The following is a 20,342-nucleotide window of genomic DNA, read 5'->3' on the forward strand; positions in this document are numbered from 1 at the left end:
TACAGGGCTGGAACGTCTATTCCCGCGGGAGCGTCATTGCACTGGATTTCAGCCATAACCCGCCGCGTACCATAAGAACGCCGAAGGTCTCCTTTCGCGTTCCTCAGGAACGCTGCGGGACGTGACAAAACGTTGGCATGTTACGCCTCGGGAGTGAGAACGGGCTGGTACAGCTGGATCTGGGACCACTGCAATCTTCTATCGCGCCTCCAGCTGATTCACTGTCCACATTGAATGGGAGGTAAGCATGGGAGGAAGTGTTTGATTCGGGGGAGGGTGATAGTGCATATCAGTATCAATGTAGATGTTTCGTGCGTGTGTGTGTGTGTATCCCGTGTTCAGCTGAGAGAAAGTGTCACCATGCCCAGTTAAGTGTTGAAGGAGGGACAAAGAGTTCTGTCAACAATCCTGTTATCATGGAGAATTTCTGTTGTTCCAGTCAGCTTTGACTTTGGCAGGCTAAACACGGTCCCGGAGCGAAAAGAAACAAAATAACACAGATAATAAAGATACAGAATTAAAAAAGAAAAAAAGTAATAAATAAGTGTTTTGTTTTATTTTGTTTTGTTTTTTAAACAAACAGAATAACAAGCAATAAAATAAATACGATAAATAATGCAATAAGTAGAGTGCAACAACCTTTAAAAGGTGTTTAAAGTTTAAAAGGTGTCTGTAGGTGAATGTATGTGATAAATTACTCTTTTTGAGGGTAAAGCAATATTGCTGAAACACACAATCGTATGCATCCACAATGATTAAAAAGATTGACATACAAGTGCATTATTTCTCATGAATAAAAGCTCTTCACAGAAACCATGTGACAGTCTGGACCATGGCAGAAGTTAATCTACCATCAGAGCTTGTAAGCAGCAAAGTGCCAGGCAGTGTCACAGAACACACCCACCTTCAAATGTTGTTGAACCTGTTTAAACTACAAACAATGGGACCTTTTAGACACTGACAGTTTCACTTTGTATGACTTGATGAGTAAATATGCAGAGTATAAGTTATCTGCAGAGGACGATGCAAAGATAACTTTATAAGAGTTCAGTTGTACATCTTTGTCCTTCATAAACAGGACGTTTGGTCATTTTACTGAGACTGGGTCTCTCCCTGAAGGACCATCACCATCTGGGTCTGCTGGATGACAGAGGAGGAGCAGCCGTTTGGCTGGGCTTGAAAGCATGATGCCGCGGCAATGTGAATAGCCCGGACACGCTGTGGAAGAGCCCTGTATGCTGGGCAAGGTTGTGTTGGAGCAGTTCCTGGAGGGGCTGCCTGCGGATATGGTAGGGTGAGGGCACTGCCACAGAGCCACGAGTGTGAAAATGGTGGTTACTGGTTAATGGTGGGCTCCTTTGATCAGCTCCATCACCTAGCGGGGGTAGGGGGTCGTGGTTTGGTCCCGCCTTGGCTATTGTGGTTGATGTGGAGGTTGGGATGGGCTTAGGGCACCTGGAGGACCCCTAGAGACGTTATCCCTGGAGGGCTTAACCCGGGGGTTGTGTTCATAACCTGGTTAGTGGCTCTGGTCGCTCTCAGAGGTTGTTCTCCTCGTGGCCGCGTGCAGCGGGGCTGGAGGATGGTCTGTGCTGGCGGACGTAGGTTACTGGCCTGGTGGCCTGGCTGCCCCTGAGTGGATCCGGGGCGGGCGTGGGGGTTTGGGTTTCGGGGGTGCTTCGCCTCCGTGCTGGGGCTCTGGCTGGGCCTTGGGGGCTTCGGTCCTCGTCGGTGTGTCGCCGAGGTTGTGGGCGGGTGTGTGCACGGGGGCTCAGCCCTGGCGCAGGGGGCCTCTTGTGCATCGGCCTAACCGGGGAACTCTTGAACTGGCAGGGAGGTTGTTCCATCTTTGCAGGAGTCCACTCTGCAGGTGGGGGAGAGACATAGGAGAGGTGGAGAATAAACTTAACCTGGGTGTCTGTGTCTTGTGTAGTCTGGGAGATGATTGAATGTTGGGGTGGGTACAGTTTCCTCTGCGGTGGGGTGGGGTGGGCTGCCCCGGGTCCTGTGGGGCTTGGCGGTGCTGCTGCCGTAGGCCCCGGTCTGGATGGGCCTGGGCTCCCTTGCCTTGGTGGATACCAGAGGATGGGGGTGCATATTGGGGTCAGCGGGGGAGCTGGCCCTAGGGAGGGACACCCTCCCCTCCCTTCTTTTCCTCCCCATCCCCGGCTGCCTCCCTCTTCCCGCTCCACCACACCCACCCACACAGGTAGGGCTTTGGGGTGCGGGTGTGTCACCAGGGTGCAGGGGAGACATTCCCCCCCCCCCCCCCCCCGTCCTCTTCTGGCCACCTGTGCCTCAATTTTATCTCACAACTTAGACATCCACATTACTTACACTCTCATAACACACACACACATATATATATATATATATATATATATATATATATATATATATATATATATATATATATATATATATATAGGGCCTTGAGGGTGGGCACGTTAACGGCGTCCAGTAGACGGTCTGTGTATTCAAACCTACCTCTGGCGCCGGTGCCCACCTCTCAATTTTAAATCCATGTAGACCGGGACAGGCATAGAGGGGCCGTGCTAACACCTGCTGCTCTCTGGCAGCAGCACCATGCTCTCCCTTGTTTTAAATACACTTTAGAGCAACACGCAGCAACACTACACTTGAGCGGGAGGAGGGAGGTATGGGGTCTTAACACACCCCCGTTCTCTGCTAGCCATCGGTGCGGGGGGGCTGGGAAGAGATGCTGGCTGTCCGATTGGCCTCCCTGCTGCTGCGGAGCCTGGGGCGGTCTGCTTGCCTCCACCCCGGAGGGAAGGGTAACATCTCTTGGGTCTGGGTGCCGTTTCCATCTCTGGGGGTGAGGATACCTGGACCCGGGGTATAGAGTATGTTTGGGGAGTGTGATTGTGTGTACATGTCCATTTACGTTTATTCCTACGTTGGGTGAGTGCTGAGTGTTTGTATATGTGTGCATGAGGGTGGGAATGCATGTCTGTGTCTGTGTGTGCCTGTTTGTCTGTGTCTATATGTCAGGTCGGGTCTTAGACTCCACCTCTCTGGGAACTCCCAGGCCCTCCAAAGTGTGGAGGCCTATCTCCCCTCACCACACTCCCTGCCGGTGACTGATGCCCTCAGGGGTCGGTGCATTGTTGGTTCTTGGTGTCCGGGGCTGGGCGCTCAGGTCATGTGCCAGCTCACTCCCGGTGGCTACTTGGCGGGGCCTGGCGCCTGCTGCTCGGTCAGGCCTCTTCCGGGGCGCGGGGGGCCCTCGGGCCTCCGGCCTCTGTGCCTGCGGCTCGGTTCACTCTGGCACAGCTGGCTGCCGGCGGAGCCGGCGGGCACGCCGGTGCAGCCCCCTCTAGCTTCTGCCCGGTGGCTACTGGGTGACCCCTCGTCTGGGGATCCTCAGCCCTTCCCATGAAGGTGGCACGGATGCCCCTCCGGTGGTCCTCCTTGGGCTCTTGCACTCTGGGGCCTCTGGATGTCTGGGGCCTGGATCTCCTCCATACTGCTTCATGCCCTGGGGGACAGGGCTATGGCTCTCTACATCCTCTAGCAGACCATTACATGGGGAAACCATTTGAATACAAGCGCGCCGATCCACACAGGTGTGCACATGGGTGTTCACTGTTCGTAGACTTAAATCACACCTTTCTTGGCTGCTACTTCAAAGCACATTGTGCGCTGTCTGTCCTGCGTGCTGCACAACAACATTCAATATTTAGTATTTACTGCTGTTTACACTTAGCTAGATTAATGCGATGGTGTTGTGTATAGTATGTTGCTTTGTTTTGTTTTTTTTGCTTGTTTTCTATTCTTTTTCTCTCAACAGGTGATCCCGGAGATATTTTTTCTTCCCCCCTGTCTCACTGTCCCTCTCCCCTTCTGTTTTTCTTTTCCTTCCTCTTTCTTTCTCCCTTTCCTATCCCTCACTCATGTCTGTCCCGTCTGTAACAACTGAAAATAAAATAAATAATAAAAACAAAGGTCGATCAAATGGACCAATACGGCAATGCCATGATGATCCATTTGGCAAAATAAATCCATTGGGTATCCTTGTTGGTCTTCAGACAACAATTCTGACGGCTAAAGAACCAAATGGGACAGGCGAAAAAAAAAAAAAAAAAAGAAAAAAAAAGAAAATGGTGGTTACCCTAGCAGAGGATCACCTGGCGGCCAGAGCAGAGGGGCCTGAAATGGTGAGACAGCCTTGTGAACATCCCCATGCACACAAGCCTCAGTGCCACTGTAAGATATGTTTGCACTGATTGCCGATCACGCTTCAACTGAGTCTTCCTCAGTCAGAAGGAATGGGACTCCACAGTGATGTAGTTCAAATCACTTTAATAAGGAGGTGGCAGATGACATCAACAGGATGTATAGCGTTGGTAGGGAGGCGATTGCATTACAGTATTCACATGCAGGTAAAGGGGGTGTGAGTGTGTATATGGGTGTGTGTGTGGTCATCTGTAAACAGAAAGAACAAGCATTTGTATTAACCGCTATGGATAGCAGTGTACCCCTTATACAGTACTGTGGGTTTCCAGCGTAATGTTATACAATCTGCCATAGCCTCATGACCACTAGATGGCACCCTAAGACCATAAATGAATTTCTGGCTCGTATATAAATTGGCAAACCAGACCTCTGCAGATTACAACGATTCAGAGAATAAACATAGTAAATAGTTACATCCACCTACAACCACAATGCTTGACAGTAAGTCGTATATGAAATGAAATATGGGCTGAACACAAGGCTGCCTGTAGTAGGCCAAAAAAACGCATCTTAGCGATAGCAACGGGACTAGCTTCTTACGTAGCAAATTACACAGATAAAGTCAAACAGGCATCACTCTCATCTTACAATACTCGCATGGTAAGCACGCACACAGTATTAACTCACACAGGAATGCAAGTAAATACGTTACTCCTCCGACACACCTCTCATCTGTGCAGAACTGCGCTGAACACGTTCCCAACCGGAAGTACAGATACCGAGGTGCATCATGGGTAACATAGTCTAAAACAGTTACAGTGAACAAGCGGACTTTTAACAGCCACCACTGAGACGATGGGTTCCCACTCAAGCCCCACCCCACATCCAACTAACCCATTTCTGTCCATCCTATCTTCTCAGGGCCTGGAAGGGGCTGGTGCTGCACTCGAGCCACGGTGGGTGGCACAGACGCCGGGGCAGGAGTGCTGGAAATGCTGATGGAGATGGGGCAGGTGTTCCACATCGCGGGCACCCTTCCCCAGTCCAGGAGAGACATAGAGCATTCTGGTAAGGACCCAAGGAGGTATACGCCACGCTTTGGTGGCACACAGGCTGTACGCAGACCCTTGTGCACCAAAGCCTGGTTCACCTCGGAGCATTGTGTTGGGGTTTGAATATATAATCTGAATGCGTATTTGCTGATTATATTGTTTTATATAAGAGAGGCCTAACTCTAAGTACAGTCTGTGCCAAAAAGTACTGACAGGAAACTGCATGCTTTTGCAGAGCGCGGTAACTCCAGGCAGAAAGTGAAACTAACAAGAGTCTTTGGTCAAAACTTATAGTGTGTGTGACGTGTAAATGCAGTCTATAAATATAACTAGGCTTCCTGTTTGTGCTTCAGACTTTGGCTGACGTGTCTGTGTGTCTGCTGAGTCTCCGTATTCCGGAATATGTAAAATTAAAGATCATTTTTTCAGCTTTGACCGCTTTGAGCCTTGTGTCTTTTTTGGCCGTAAAGAATACAAAAGAACTGGGATTTAATAATTGTTGGAAGCCAAGTTGGTGGAGGTGCAGTGTGTTCATGGTGATGTTCACAAGTATCCTGTAGTGCCACGGATGCTAAGATACAAGGGAAAAACCACATACAGTTAAGGCTGCAGTCAGTCTGCGCCTGTTGCATCTCCTGATTCTGAGTACAAATGAGAATTTATTTACTTTGGTTTATTTTGTTATTTTGTTTCCAGTTTAAATTAATTCATGGCCCATTAAATAAATATTTTAATTATGCATGTATAAAATTTTGGCACTTTTGGCTGTTCACCAAAATCAAAACAAGGAAGCAACACTGCTTATATTTCATTTATTTATTTTTACATCAGTGGGACAGAGAAATAAGTACTTGAACCTTTAAGGAGCCAACATAAGACACATTGAGCTTTCCCAGTTATTAAACATGTGGAACAATAGAAGTCTAACGCATTCTCATTTGGTATATTTAATTTCTTAACATGTAACAATGAAGTCTGCAGGAAACATGAAGCAAAAGTCTTTGCTGTTGGTTAAAATCACACTCTGTTCAACAAAAACATCTGAGTGAATTTTCTTTTATACAGCTTGGCTGATTCCAGTTTCTTTTGTCAGCACTCCTTCTCTGGCAACACACAAAAACGTCATCAATAGTGTTCATGCACTTTATTGAAGATGCTTTAAGATCTCAGTAACTGGTAGAGGTTATTTCATGAATATTCTATAAACTGAACACAAAAACTACACTTAGTAATAATTCTTGCTAGAAAAATAAATTTTCTAGCACTTATTTGTGGTGTATTTTGTTTTATCCATTTAATAACAGGCCAGTAAGTTAAAGGCCACCTTTGAGTTATAATATGTGTCATAGATTGTTTAGCAAGACTGAAAACTGTGCAGAACAGGAAGCTTTGTGCAGAGTTGCAGAGAGCATCACCTACGTTTGTGCTGGTAAAAGAGAACAACAGGAATTGACCTTTGGGTCGTAAAAAACTAGACACGAGAAGCTAGGGTGCAGATGTTTTTGCAGCTATGTAGCAGACGTGTAGAATTAAAATAGATAAAGTGACAGTTTTGTAGAGGAGGAGGGAGCAGACTATAATATGCACATCTGGCCTGTAATGCTTCAGATCTGTGGATAGTTCTTTCTCTTTAGCACAGCTATAACAGCCACCGCACCTGCAGCTACCGCAAGACCCACTGCAGCTCCCACTGGACCTCCTATTAGTCCAACAGCACCTGCAATGGCAAATTCAATACCAATTCCAGCACCAGCACCTGCAGCAACTGAAGCCACAGCTCCGCTAACAGCAACAAGTCTAGAAACCTGAAAAGCACCATGTTTGTGCCAAGTAAACTTGTTCTTTCGTTCTGCTTTGTGTCTTGCTTCTTTGAGTGTCATATTTGGATGTTTATTTTGAAGTTGTTCCATCTCTTCTTTTATGGCTTTCTCTGCATCTTGGAATATTCCGTTGGTGTAGTAGCTTCCACCATTTCCTTCAGCCATTGTTTTGATCTTCTTCAGCAGCTCTCGAACCTGAGCTGGATTATTCTTTCTGTTGTTAAAAACGTGATATCCTCCACCACACTGACGGATGAACTTACCAAGAGCTGGATTTTTTAAAATCAATTCTTCTGTGTTAATGTTACGTTTGTCTAGATCATCTCCATAGGTGAACAAAGCCATAGTGTAACGTGCTGACTTTTTCCCAAATGCCTCCTGAATGATTTTCACAGTTTTCTGATCGTCATCTTTTCTGAAACTGTCGGCATGCATTACAATCAGAAACACATGAGGACCTGGAGCTGCAAAACAGATGCATCTATTGATTTCTCTCTTCACGTCCTCCTCATTTAACTCTGGGTCAAACAGATCTGGAGTGTCAACTACAGCCAGTGTTTGAAAATCAAACAGAGCTGTTTCCTTCTGACACTCTGATGTTACAGATGAAGAAGATGTTGCAGATTTAAAAACGTTTCCCCCTAAAACAGTGTTTCCTGTTGCACTCTTCCCAACTCTGTTTTTCCCCATAAGAACAATCCTGAAGTCTGCTTCTAATTTTCTCCTGGCTCTATTAGCCTCTTCTAACATTTCTTTGGTGTAGCAGGCTCCTCCATTTTTCTGAACCATTGCATTGATCTTCTTTAGCAGCTGTCTGACCTGAAAGGTATTCTCCTTTTTGTTGTTAAAAACATGATATCCTCCTCCACACTGTTTAATGAAATCACAGAGTGCTAGATTTGCATTAATGAATTTTTCTGCAGTGACTCTGTCATCCTTCAGATTGTCTCCGTAGGTGAACAAGGCCATAGTGTAACTTGTTGCCTTTCCCCCAAACATCTCCTGAATGATTTTCAATGTATCTTGTTCTTCTTTTGTGAATCTGTTTGGTTGGATCACAACCAGGAACACATGAGGACCAGGAGCAGCAAAGCAGAATGATCTAATGATCTCTGCTTTCATTTCCTCTTCAGTTCGCGTGGTGTCAAACAGACCTGGAGTATCGACCACAGACAATTTTTGTCCATCACACTCTCCTGTTTCCTTTTGACACTGTGATGTCACAGAGTTAGGAGACAATGTAGATTCAAAAGCTTTCTTTTTTAAGATCGTGTTTCCTGAGGCACTCTTGCCAACTCCAGTTTTTCCAAGAAGCACAATCCTGAGGTCTGATTCGTCTGGTTCCTCTTGCTCTGCTGAAAAATGTTACAATTATTGTAATATCAGCACACATCAAATCAAAATGCCAAATTAATATAAAGAACTACTAAAAGCAATGGATATTTTATTCAATTTATTTTTGAGGGCTTTTTTTGCAACGAACTGTAAACTTGTTTATTCCTGCTGTAAAGTTGTATATTTTAATGTGGAAGTCTTCGGAGACTGACTCATTTTAGGACACAGCCTAGATTATACATTAGATGAACTGCAGCTTTTAGTACTTCCTAATTTTTCATCACAGAGGTTGTTGGCAGCAGTCAGTCTGCTACAGCTGGTGTGCAGTGAACTCTTACTGGGAGTTAATGCTGGTGTTTTTCATCCAATAAGAACGTTATCAATGTTGGAATGAATAAGTCTAAGGAGGTTGGAAAAAAAAGCTTCTTCAAAGCCTTTTTAAAAATCTTGGACTGCCTACCAATTGCTCTAGAAGCTTCTTGGATAAGAGGTGAAAAGTCTAAAGAAACTTAAAAAAGTCCAGACACTTTTCTTTACAAGTTCCTTAGACTGCGATGACCTGGATGACTGAGAAGCGTCACAGGCACGGTGGAATGAGATGTACTTTGGTATCGTTACTGAACTCAAGATGAATTAATTTGGGCTTTTTCCTCTAATAGCTGACACCAACAAGATAATCTTATCAGAAAATAACCACAGTCTCCCCCTGCACACCCTCATTTTTTCCTTCTCACCCCTGTCCAGAGTTTATACATGCAGATATGAATGATAAGTAAACTTCAGTGAAGTAGAAAAGATCAGCTGATAACATTTTCTCCACACAGAAAGTAAATGTACTGAAAACTACTGTGCAAATATTTTAGTGACTTCACAAAGTCACACCTGTGCAGCAGGTTTAAGCAGTAAAAAACAAACAAACAGTCGCTCGATTTCCTCAGTCCATGTAAGTTAAATGTTTACTGTTGGATTGGAATGACGCAATTTATTTGACCAAAATCCACACAGACAATAAGAGCTTCATAAAGGAAATGAATTAAAAAATGAATACAGATACAGAAAAGCAACTAGAAAAATAAATAAAACTGACATAAAATCAAATAATTTAAAATAAATTAAAAGATTACTTAAAGAGATAGGGATACAATTACTATTTGTTCAAAAATAATTTTAAGCTGAAACAATTGTAGAAAAGTATGTTTAAATATACTTACCAAGCAGTATGTAATTGTTGTCCATATTTGCTTTTTACACATGCGAAATGCGCCACTGTCGACTTCTTGGTGCTTAATACTGTCAGTTGTGTGACCTCAGTATCAGTAGCTGCTTCTAGTCCTGCCCTTTTTTCTTCTTCCTCTTTTTGGTGTTTAAGGCCAGTTAGCAAACAATGAATTGCTGAATTACTGCCACCAACTGGTATGGAGTGTGGACTGTCACTTACGGATTAAGTGGCACTCAAGAGTTAACCACACACAGAGACACTTGATAGAGACACAGCAGATCCACAACTGGAGGACAAGTGAGACCACAACAGTAACAATATTGGTCAATCTTCACTTACACTAAATGCAATTTTATTTATATAGCGCCAAATAACAACAACAGTCGCCTCAAGGTGCTTTATATTGTAAGGTAGACCCTACAATAATACATTCAGAGAAAAACCCAACAATAATATGACCTAACAAACCTAAGAGCAAGCGCTTTGCCGATGGTGGGAAGGAAAAACTCCCTTTTGACATGAAGAAACATCCAGCAGAACCAGGCTCAGGGAGGGGCGGGGCCATCTGCTGCGATCGGTTGGGATGAGAGAAGGAAGACAGGAAAACATATAGTGCTGTGGAAGAGACACAGAGATTAATAACAAGTATAATTCAGTGCAGAGAGGTCTATTAACACATAGTGAGTGAAGAAGAAACACCCAGTGCATCATGGGAAGTCCACCAACAGCCTAAACCTATAACAGCATAACTAAGGGAGGATTCAGGGTCACCCGATCCAACCCTAACTATATGCTTTAGCAAAACGAAAAGTTTGTGTTGGAGTGATTTTGTTGTCATTATTGTGCTTAGGATTGTAGACCTTGTTAAACTGCATGATTAAATATATTCTTCTGGATCTCTTCTCCTCCCTTGTATGTAGAATGTTGGGGGAGGCTATTCAGCTATAGTTTTCCACTCAGGCACATTTCATGCCAAGATTCTGAATTTTCTTCTCTCCTGAAGGATGTTTACTTTCTGCCGTGTAGGGCCTCACCAAAGCTTTATATATGATGAAAGGGCTAAGCCATATATTAAGGTGAGGGGAGAGGACCCTTTATATGAGTTGAGAGCTTGGGAGATTGTAAACATACATGGTGGAGAAGGGAGTCATGTACACACACACACACACACACACACAGGTATGCACACACACGTACTCACTTGCTCGCACAGGCATTCATATACACACACAATGCCTTAGCTTGTATTACAACATATGGGTTTTACACAATGGGTGCTTGTGTTCACGGAAATAAAAGGACTGCACGGATAGGCTGGAATTCCGAGTTGGCTACAGGCGTGCTTGTGACAGTTTGTGGTTCCCACCTCCCCTTGCAAGTAAATTTGTACGTATGGCTTTTGTCTTGTCTTGTCATGATCAGTGATATGACGCCATTCACACGAAATCTTTGAAACTGAATGTGTCAGTGAGATGTTTATGAGTGTGAAGCTTTTTGTATCACCATCCTGACTCTGTAGGTCTTCCCCCTACAGTAACCATGTAAAGCTCTATTTAAGAACCAGTCCGTTTACCATTTTACTGCGACATGCAAAACAGGTCATGTGACTGAGTGAACTTGAGGAAGCAGGTTTGATTTTCAAAGACAGTAAAACTGCTGTTGTAGTTAGAGCAGAGACTGACAGGCTTTCTTTCGGCAGCAGCAACATGTTAGAACAGGTAAAGGTGAGATAAAAACATACAGTCTGGCTGTTTGCCCTCAGGAGGAAACGTCTATAGCTGGGTTTACTGAGTTTACCTGTGTGAGCGCTTTCTGCTGGCTTAAATCACCATCCCTCCACTGTCACAGTCACTGGGAGCTTTAAGGCTGTTAATGAAACCCAGCAAACACTTTGATGCTAAATAACAGTCGGGTGGTGGTCTTTTCTCCATGTCTGTTCATGGTGGAAAAGCAGTTCCAAAATGAAAGTTACAGGCTGACAGAGGTGTGTCTGATATCTTGTAAACAACATTGCTTCAGAGAAACCATGTTACCACCCCCTCCGCCCATGTCTTAATATTTGTACGAGGTGCATTTCTGAGACTTGCTCTCGACTGTTTGAAATGACTGCATATTTAAGGCAGTGTAGTATGTATAGAATGATTCAGGACATGCACAGAATGAGGTGGGAGAATCTGAGTGAGTAAAGGATGTTGCCTATAAAGGATGTTGCCCAGAAGTCAATATGATTCATTTTAAAATCAGTGTGAGTGTGATACCCCGTAAATGGCTGAATCAACCAAGTAATTTTGAGTTTGTCTCCTATTGTCACGGCTGCCGAGGCGAGCCGTGTGGTGTTGGAGGGAAAAGAGGACCCAAAATGTAGGCAGTGACTGATAATTTGAGTGACGTTTATTTACAAGTGGTGGTGTGGCAAAAACAGGCAGTGAGGGAAGAGAATTTACAGAACAAACCTAAACTGGGAAAACTAAATGACAAACCGGAGAACATACAAAATGGAGAGAGAGGCAGAAGAGAATTTACAGAACAAACCTAAACTGGGAAAGCTAAATAACAAACCGGAGATCATCAAGTCCGAAAACAAGAAAGCCACCAGAAACAGTGGAGCACAGAAAGCAGATCAAAAACTGTTCAGGAGGCCGACACGGAGGACGGCAACACAGGAGTCCATAACAGTTCATCTCCGGAGGCCGACCACGCGGAAGGCAGTGGCGGCGATGCAGTTGAAAGAGATCCGGAGGCCGGCCACGCGGAAGGCAGTGGCGGCAACAGAGCAAGTCCGGGGGCACCCTTCCCCAGTCCAGGAGAGACATAGAGCATTCTGGTAAGGACCCAAGGAGGTATACGCCACGCTTTGGTGGCACACAGGCTGTACGCAGACCCTTGTGCACCAAAGCCTGGTTCACCTCGGAGCATTGTGTTGGGGTTTGAATATATAATCTGAATGCGTATTTGCTGATTATATTGTTTTATATAAGAGAGGCCTAACTCTAAGTACAGTCTGTGCCAAAAAGTACTGACAGGAAACTGCATGCTTTTGCAGAGCGCGGTAACTCCAGGCAGAAAGTGAAACTAACAAGAGTCTTTGGTCAAAACTTATAGTGTGTGTGACGTGTAAATGCAGTCTATAAATATAACTAGGCTTCCTGTTTGTGCTTCAGACTTTGGCTGACGTGTCTGTGTGTCTGCTGAGTCTCCGTATTCCGGAATATGTAAAATTAAAGATCATTTTTTCAGCTTTGACCGCTTTGAGCCTTGTGTCTTTTTTGGCCGTAAAGAATACAAAAGAACTGGGATTTAATAATTGTTGGAAGCCAAGTTGGTGGAGGTGCAGTGTGTTCATGGTGATGTTCACAAGTATCCTGTAGTGCCACGGATGCTAAGATACAAGGGAAAAACCACATACAGTTAAGGCTGCAGTCAGTCTGCGCCTGTTGCATCTCCTGATTCTGAGTACAAATGAGAATTTATTTACTTTGGTTTATTTTGTTATTTTGTTTCCAGTTTAAATTAATTCATGGCCCATTAAATAAATATTTTAATTATGCATGTATAAAATTTTGGCACTTTTGGCTGTTCACCAAAATCAAAACAAGGAAGCAACGCTGCTTATATTTCATTTATTTATTTTTACATCAGTGGGACAGAGAAATAAGTACTTGAACCTTTAAGGAGCCAACATAAGACACATTGAGCTTTCCCAGTTATTAAACATGTGGAACAATAGAAGTCTAACGCATTCTCATTTGGTATATTTAATTTCTTAACATGTAACAATGAAGTCTGCAGGAAACATGAAGCAAAAGTCTTTGCTGTTGGTTAAAATCACACTCTGTTCAACAAAAACATCTGGGTGAATTTTCTTTTATACAGCTTGGCTGATTCCAGTTTCTTTTGTCAGCACTCCTTCTCTGGCAACACACAAAAACGTCATCAATAGTGTTCATGCACTTTATTGAAGATGCTTTAAGATCTCAGTAACTGGTAGAGGTTATTTCATGAATATTCTATAAACTGAACACAAAAACTACACTTAGTAATAATTCTTGCTAGAAAAATAAATTTTCTAGCACTTATTTGTGGTGTATTTTGTTTTATCCATTTAATAACAGGCCAGTAAGTTAAAGGCCACCTTTGAGTTATAATATGTGTCATAGATTGTTTAGCAAGACTGAAAACTGTGCAGAACAGGAAGCTTTGTGCAGAGTTGCAGAGAGCATCACCTACGTTTGTGCTGGTAAAAGAGAACAACAGGAATTGACCTTTGGGTCGTAAAAAACTAGACACGAGAAGCTAGGGTGCAGATGTTTTTGCAGCTATGTAGCAGACGTGTAGAATTAAAATAGATAAAGTGACAGTTTTGTAGAGGAGGAGGGAGCAGACTATAATATGCACATCTGGCCTGTAATGCTTCAGATCTGTGGATAGTTCTTTCTCTTTAGCACAGCTATAACAGCCACCGCACCTGCAGCTACCGCAAGACCCACTGCAGCTCCCACTGGACCTCCTATTAGTCCAACAGCACCTGCAATGGCAAATTCAATACCAATTCCAGCACCAGCACCTGCAGCAACTGAAGCCACAGCTCCGCTAACAGCAACAAGTCTAGAAACCTGAAAAGCACCATGTTTGTGCCAAGTAAACTTGTTCTTTCGTTCTGCTTTGTGTCTTGCTTCTTTGAGTGTCATATTTGGATGTTTATTTTGAAGTTGTTCCATCTCTTCTTTTATGGCTTTCTCTGCATCTTGGAATATTCCGTTGGTGTAGTAGCTTCCACCATTTCCTTCAGCCATTGTTTTGATCTTCTTCAGCAGCTCTCGAACCTGAGCTGGATTATTCTTTCTGTTGTTAAAAACGTGATATCCTCCACCACACTGACGGATGAACTTACCAAGAGCTGGATTTTTTAAAATCAATTCTTCTGTGTTAATGTTACGTTTGTCTAGATCATCTCCATAGGTGAACAAAGCCATAGTGTAACGTGCTGACTTTTTCCCAAATGCCTCCTGAATGATTTTCACAGTTTTCTGATCGTCATCTTTTCTGAAACTGTCGGCATGCATTACAATCAGAAACACATGAGGACCTGGAGCTGCAAAACAGATGCATCTATTGATTTCTCTCTTCACGTCCTCCTCATTTAACTCTGGGTCAAACAGATCTGGAGTGTCAACTACAGCCAGTGTTTGAAAATCAAACAGAGCTGTTTCCTTCTGACACTCTGATGTTACAGATGAAGAAGATGTTGCAGATTTAAAAACGTTTCCCCCTAAAACAGTGTTTCCTGTTGCACTCTTCCCAACTCTGTTTTTCCCCATAAGAACAATCCTGAAGTCTGCTTCTAATTTTCTCCTGGCTCTATTAGCCTCTTCTAACATTTCTTTGGTGTAGCAGGCTCCTCCATTTTTCTGAACCATTGCATTGATCTTCTTTAGCAGCTGTCTGACCTGAAAGGTATTCTCCTTTTTGTTGTTAAAAACATGATATCCTCCTCCACACTGTTTAATGAAATCACAGAGTGCTAGATTTGCATTAATGAATTTTTCTGCAGTGACTCTGTCATCCTTCAGATTGTCTCCGTAGGTGAACAAGGCCATAGTGTAACTTGTTGCCTTTCCCCCAAACATCTCCTGAATGATTTTCAATGTATCTTGTTCTTCTTTTGTGAATCTGTTTGGTTGGATCACAACCAGGAACACATGAGGACCAGGAGCAGCAAAGCAGAATGATCTAATGATCTCTGCTTTCATTTCCTCTTCAGTTCGCGTGGTGTCAAACAGACCTGGAGTATCGACCACAGACAATTTTTGTCCATCACACTCTCCTGTTTCCTTTTGACACTGTGATGTCACAGAGTTAGGAGACAATGTAGATTCAAAAGCTTTCTTTTTTAAGATCGTGTTTCCTGAGGCACTCTTGCCAACTCCAGTTTTTCCAAGAAGCACAATCCTGAGGTCTGATTCGTCTGGTTCCTCTTGCTCTGCTGAAAAATGTTACAATTATTGTAATATCAGCACACATCAAATCAAAATGCCAAATTAATATAAAGAACTACTAAAAGCAATGGATATTTTATTCAATTTATTTTTGAGGGCTTTTTTTGCAACGAACTGTAAACTTGTTTATTCCTGCTGTAAAGTTGTATATTTTAATGTGGAAGTCTTCGGAGACTGACTCATTTTAGGACACAGCCTAGATTATACATTAGATGAACTGCAGCTTTTAGTACTTCCTAATTTTTCATCACAGAGGTTGTTGGCAGCAGTCAGTCTGCTACAGCTGGTGTGCAGTGAACTCTTACTGGGAGTTAATGCTGGTGTTTTTCATCCAATAAGAACGTTATCAATGTTGGAATGAATAAGTCTAAGGAGGTTGGAAAAAAAAGCTTCTTCAAAGCCTTTTTAAAAATCTTGGACTGCCTACCAATTGCTCTAGAAGCTTCTTGGATAAGAGGTGAAAAGTCTAAAGAAACTTAAAAAAGTCCAGACACTTTTCTTTACAAGTTCCTTAGACTACGATGACCTGGATGACTGAGAAGCGTCACAGGCACGGTGGAATGAGATGTACTTTGGTATCGTTACTGAACTCAAGATGAATTAATTTGGGCTTTTTCCTCTAATAGCTGACACCAACAAGATAATCTTATCAGAAAATAACCACAGTCTCCCCCTGCACACCCTCATTTTTTCCTTCTCACCCCTGTCCAGAGTTTATACATGCAGATATGAATGATAAGTAAACTTCAGTGAAGTAGAAAAGATCAGCTGATAACATTTTCTCCACACAGAAAGTAAATGTACTGAAAACTACTGTGCAAATATTTTAGTGACTTCACAAAGTCACACCTGTGCAGCAGGTTTAAGCAGTAAAAAACAAACAAACAGTCGCTCGATTTCCTCAGTCCATGTAAGTTAAATGTTTACTGTTGGATTGGAATGACGCAATTTATTTGACCAAAATCCACACAGACAATAAGAGCTTCATAAAGGAAATGAATTAAAAAATGAATACAGATACAGAAAAGCAACTAGAAAAATAAATAAAACTGACATAAAATCAAATAATTTAAAATAAATTAAAAGATTACTTAAAGAGATAGGGATACAATTACTATTTGTTCAAAAATAATTTTAAGCTGAAACAATTGTAGAAAAGTATGTTTAAATATACTTACCAAGCAGTATGTAATTGTTGTCCATATTTGCTTTTTACACATGCGAAATGCGCCACTGTCGACTTCTTGGTGCTTAATACTGTCAGTTGTGTGACCTCAGTATCAGTAGCTGCTTCTAGTCCTGCCCTTTTTTCTTCTTCCTCTTTTTGGTGTTTAAGGCCAGTTAGCAAACAATGAATTGCTGAATTACTGCCACCAACTGGTATGGAGTGTGGACTGTCACTTACGGATTAAGTGGCACTCAAGAGTTAACCACACACAGAGACACTTGATAGAGACACAGCAGATCCACAACTGGAGGACAAGTGAGACCACAACAGTAACAATATTGGTCAATCTTCACTTACACTAAATGCAATTTTATTTATATAGCGCCAAATAACAACAACAGTCGCCTCAAGGTGCTTTATATTGTAAGGTAGACCCTACAATAATACATTCAGAGAAAAACCCAACAATAATATGACCTAACAAACCTAAGAGCAAGCGCTTTGCCGATGGTGGGAAGGAAAAACTCCCTTTTGACATGAAGAAACATCCAGCAGAACCAGGCTCAGGGAGGGGCGGGGCCATCTGCTGCGATCGGTTGGGATGAGAGAAGGAAGACAGGAAAACATATAGTGCTGTGGAAGAGACACAGAGATTAATAACAAGTATAATTCAGTGCAGAGAGGTCTATTAACACATAGTGAGTGAAGAAGAAACACCCAGTGCATCATGGGAAGTCCACCAACAGCCTAAACCTATAACAGCATAACTAAGGGAGGATTCAGGGTCACCCGATCCAACCCTAACTATATGCTTTAGCAAAACGAAAAGTTTGTGTTGGAGTGATTTTGTTGTCATTATTGTGCTTAGGATTGTAGACCTTGTTAAACTGCATGATTAAATATATTCTTCTGGATCTCTTCTCCTCCCTTGTATGTAGAATGTTGGGGGAGGCTATTCAGCTATAGTTTTCCACTCAGGCACATTTCATGCCAAGATTCTGAATTTTCTTCTCTCCTGAAGGATGTTTACTTTCTGCCGTGTAGGGCCTCACCAAAGCTTTATATATGATGAAAGGGCTAAGCCATATATTAAGGTGAGGGGAGAGGACCCTTTATATGAGTTGAGAGCTTGGGAGATTGTAAACATACATGGTGGAGAAGGGAGTCATGTACACACACACACACACACACACACAGGTATGCACACACACGTACTCACTTGCTCGCACAGGCATTCATATACACACACAATGCCTTAGCTTGTATTACAACATATGGGTTTTACACAATGGGTGCTTGTGTTCACGGAAATAAAAGGACTGCACGGATAGGCTGGAATTCCGAGTTGGCTACAGGCGTGCTTGTGACAGTTTGTGGTTCCCACCTCCCCTTGCAAGTAAATTTGTACGTATGGCTTTTGTCTTGTCTTGTCATGATCAGTGATATGACGCCATTCACACGAAATCTTTGAAACTGAATGTGTCAGTGAGATGTTTATGAGTGTGAAGCTTTTTGTATCACCATCCTGACTCTGTAGGTCTTCCCCCTACAGTAACCATGTAAAGCTCTATTTAAGAACCAGTCCGTTTACCATTTTACTGCGACATGCAAAACAGGTCATGTGACTGAGTGAACTTGAGGAAGCAGGTTTGATTTTCAAAGACAGTAAAACTGCTGTTGTAGTTAGAGCAGAGACTGACAGGCTTTCTTTCGGCAGCAGCAACATGTTAGAACAGGTAAAGGTGAGATAAAAACATACAGTCTGGCTGTTTGCCCTCAGGAGGAAACGTCTATAGCTGGGTTTACTGAGTTTACCTGTGTGAGCGCTTTCTGCTGGCTTAAATCACCATCCCTCCACTGTCACAGTCACTGGGAGCTTTAAGGCTGTTAATGAAACCCAGCAAACACTTTGATGCTAAATAACAGTCGGGTGGTGGTCTTTTCTCCATGTCTGTTCATGGTGGAAAAGCAGTTCCAAAATGAAAGTTACAGGCTGACAGAGGTGTGTCTGATATCTTGTAAACAACATTGCTTCAGAGAAACCATGTTACCACCCCCTCCGCCCATGTCTTAATATTTGTACGAGGTGCATTTCTGAGACTTGCTCTCGACTGTTTGAAATGACTGCATATTTAAGGCAGTGTAGTATGTATAGAATGATTCAGGACATGCACAGAATGAGGTGGGAGAATCTGAGTGAGTAAAGGATGTTGCCTATAAAGGATGTTGCCCAGAAGTCAATATGATTCATTTTAAAATCAGTGTGAGTGTGATACCCCGTAAATGGCTGAATCAACCAAGTAATTTTGAGTTTGTCTCCTATTGTCACGGCTGCCGAGGCGAGCCGTGTGGTGTTGGAGGGAAAAGAGGACCCAAAATGTAGGCAGTGACTGATAATTTGAGTGACGTTTATTTACAAGTGGTGGTGTGGCAAAAACAGGCAGTGAGGGAAGAGAATTTACAGAACAAACCTAAACTGGGAAAACTAAATGACAAACCGGAGAACATACAAAATGGAGAGAGAGGCAGAAGAGAATTTACAGAACAAACCTAAACTGGGAAAGCTAAATAACAAACCGGAGATCATCAAGTCCGAAAACAAGAAAGCCACCAGAAACAGTGGAGCACAGAAAGCAGATCAAAAACTGTTCAGGAGGCCGACACGGAGGACGGCAACACAGGAGTCCATAACAGTTCATCTCCGGAGGCCGACCACGCGGAAGGCAGTGGCGGCGATGCAGTTGAAAGAGATCCGGAGGCCGGCCACGCGGAAGGCAATGGCGGCAACAGAGCAAGTCCGGGGGCACCCTTCCCCAGTCCAGGAGAGACATAGAGCATTCTGGTAAGGACCCAAGGAGGTATACGCCACGCTTTGGTGGCACACAGGCTGTACGCAGACCCTTGTGCACCAAAGCCTGGTTCACCTCGGAGCATTGTGTTGGGGTTTGAATATATAATCTGAATGCGTATTTGCTGATTATATTGTTTTATATAAGAGAGGCCTAACTCTAAGTACAGTCTGTGCCAAAAAGTACTGACAGGAAACTGCATGCTTTTGCAGAGCGCGGTAACTCCAGGCAGAAAGTGAAACTAACAAGAGTCTTTGGTCAAAACTTATAGTGTGTGTGACGTGTAAATGCAGTCTATAAATATAACTAGGCTTCCTGTTTGTGCTTCAGACTTTGGCTGACGTGTCTGTGTGTCTGCTGAGTCTCCGTATTCCGGAATATGTAAAATTAAAGATCATTTTTTCAGCTTTGACCGCTTTGAGCCTTGTGTCTTTTTTGGCCGTAAAGAATACAAAAGAACTGGGATTTAATAATTGTTGGAAGCCAAGTTGGTGGAGGTGCAGTGTGTTCATGGTGATGTTCACAAGTATCCTGTAGTGCCACGGATGCTAAGATACAAGGGAAAAACCACATACAGTTAAGGCTGCAGTCAGTCTGCGCCTGTTGCATCTCCTGATTCTGAGTACAAATGAGAATTTATTTACTTTGGTTTATTTTGTTATTTTGTTTCCAGTTTAAATTAATTCATGGCCCATTAAATAAATAT

General features: G+C 43.1%; 4 protein-coding genes across 6 annotated transcripts in view; 2 read left to right on the plus strand and 2 right to left on the minus strand.

The window, feature by feature from the left end:
• LOC146510912 (protein NLRC3-like) overlaps positions 1 to 20,342 on the plus strand; it is a 216,068-nt gene that overhangs the window by 68,905 nt on the left and 126,821 nt on the right. The gene's annotated exons all lie outside the window — the stretch shown is intronic.
• Positions 1 to 20,342, plus strand: part of LOC146510916 (stonustoxin subunit alpha-like) — a 179,347-nt gene that overhangs the window by 19,926 nt on the left and 139,079 nt on the right. The window lies entirely within an intron of this gene.
• On the minus strand, positions 6,051 to 11,462 carry LOC146510917 (GTPase IMAP family member 8-like). 2 transcript variants are annotated; one of them, XM_085172858.1, is made up of 2 exons: positions 9,616 to 11,462; positions 6,051 to 8,421 (listed from the first exon to the last, which is right to left on the minus strand). In XM_085172858.1, the coding sequence occupies exons 1-2, from the start codon at positions 9,638 to 9,640 to the stop codon at positions 6,854 to 6,856; spliced, it is 1,593 nt and encodes a 530-aa protein (XP_085028984.1). In that variant the 5' UTR covers positions 9,641 to 11,462; the 3' UTR covers positions 6,051 to 6,853. The 2 variants fall into 2 exon arrangements, with proteins under 2 accessions (XP_085028984.1, XP_085028983.1); XM_085172857.1 differs by having other exon boundaries at positions 6,051 to 8,424; positions 9,616 to 11,461.
• LOC146510918 (GTPase IMAP family member 8-like) lies at positions 13,233 to 18,644 on the minus strand. 2 transcript variants are annotated; one of them, XM_085172863.1, is made up of 2 exons: positions 16,798 to 18,644; positions 13,233 to 15,603 (listed from the first exon to the last, which is right to left on the minus strand). In XM_085172863.1, the coding sequence occupies exons 1-2, from the start codon at positions 16,820 to 16,822 to the stop codon at positions 14,036 to 14,038; spliced, it is 1,593 nt and encodes a 530-aa protein (XP_085028989.1). In that variant the 5' UTR covers positions 16,823 to 18,644; the 3' UTR covers positions 13,233 to 14,035. The 2 variants fall into 2 exon arrangements, with proteins under 2 accessions (XP_085028989.1, XP_085028988.1); XM_085172862.1 differs by having other exon boundaries at positions 13,233 to 15,606; positions 16,798 to 18,643.

The sequence above is a fragment of the Neolamprologus multifasciatus genome, chromosome 9, assembly GCF_963576455.1.
Source record: "Neolamprologus multifasciatus chromosome 9, fNeoMul1.2, whole genome shotgun sequence".
NCBI classification, from domain to species: domain Eukaryota; kingdom Metazoa; phylum Chordata; class Actinopteri; order Cichliformes; family Cichlidae; genus Neolamprologus; species Neolamprologus multifasciatus.

Bases quoted from the DNA above. Each gene is read 5' to 3' on its own strand.
- LOC146510917 (XM_085172857.1), bottom strand. From the start codon at position 9,640: ATGGACAACAATTACATACTGCTTG. The intron at 8,425-9,615 runs GTAAGTATATTT...AACATTTTTCAG, and splicing joins CAACAATTACATACTGCTTG to CAGAGCAAGAGGAACCAGAC.
- LOC146510918 (XM_085172862.1), bottom strand. From the start codon at position 16,822: ATGGACAACAATTACATACTGCTTG. The intron at 15,607-16,797 runs GTAAGTATATTT...AACATTTTTCAG, and splicing joins CAACAATTACATACTGCTTG to CAGAGCAAGAGGAACCAGAC.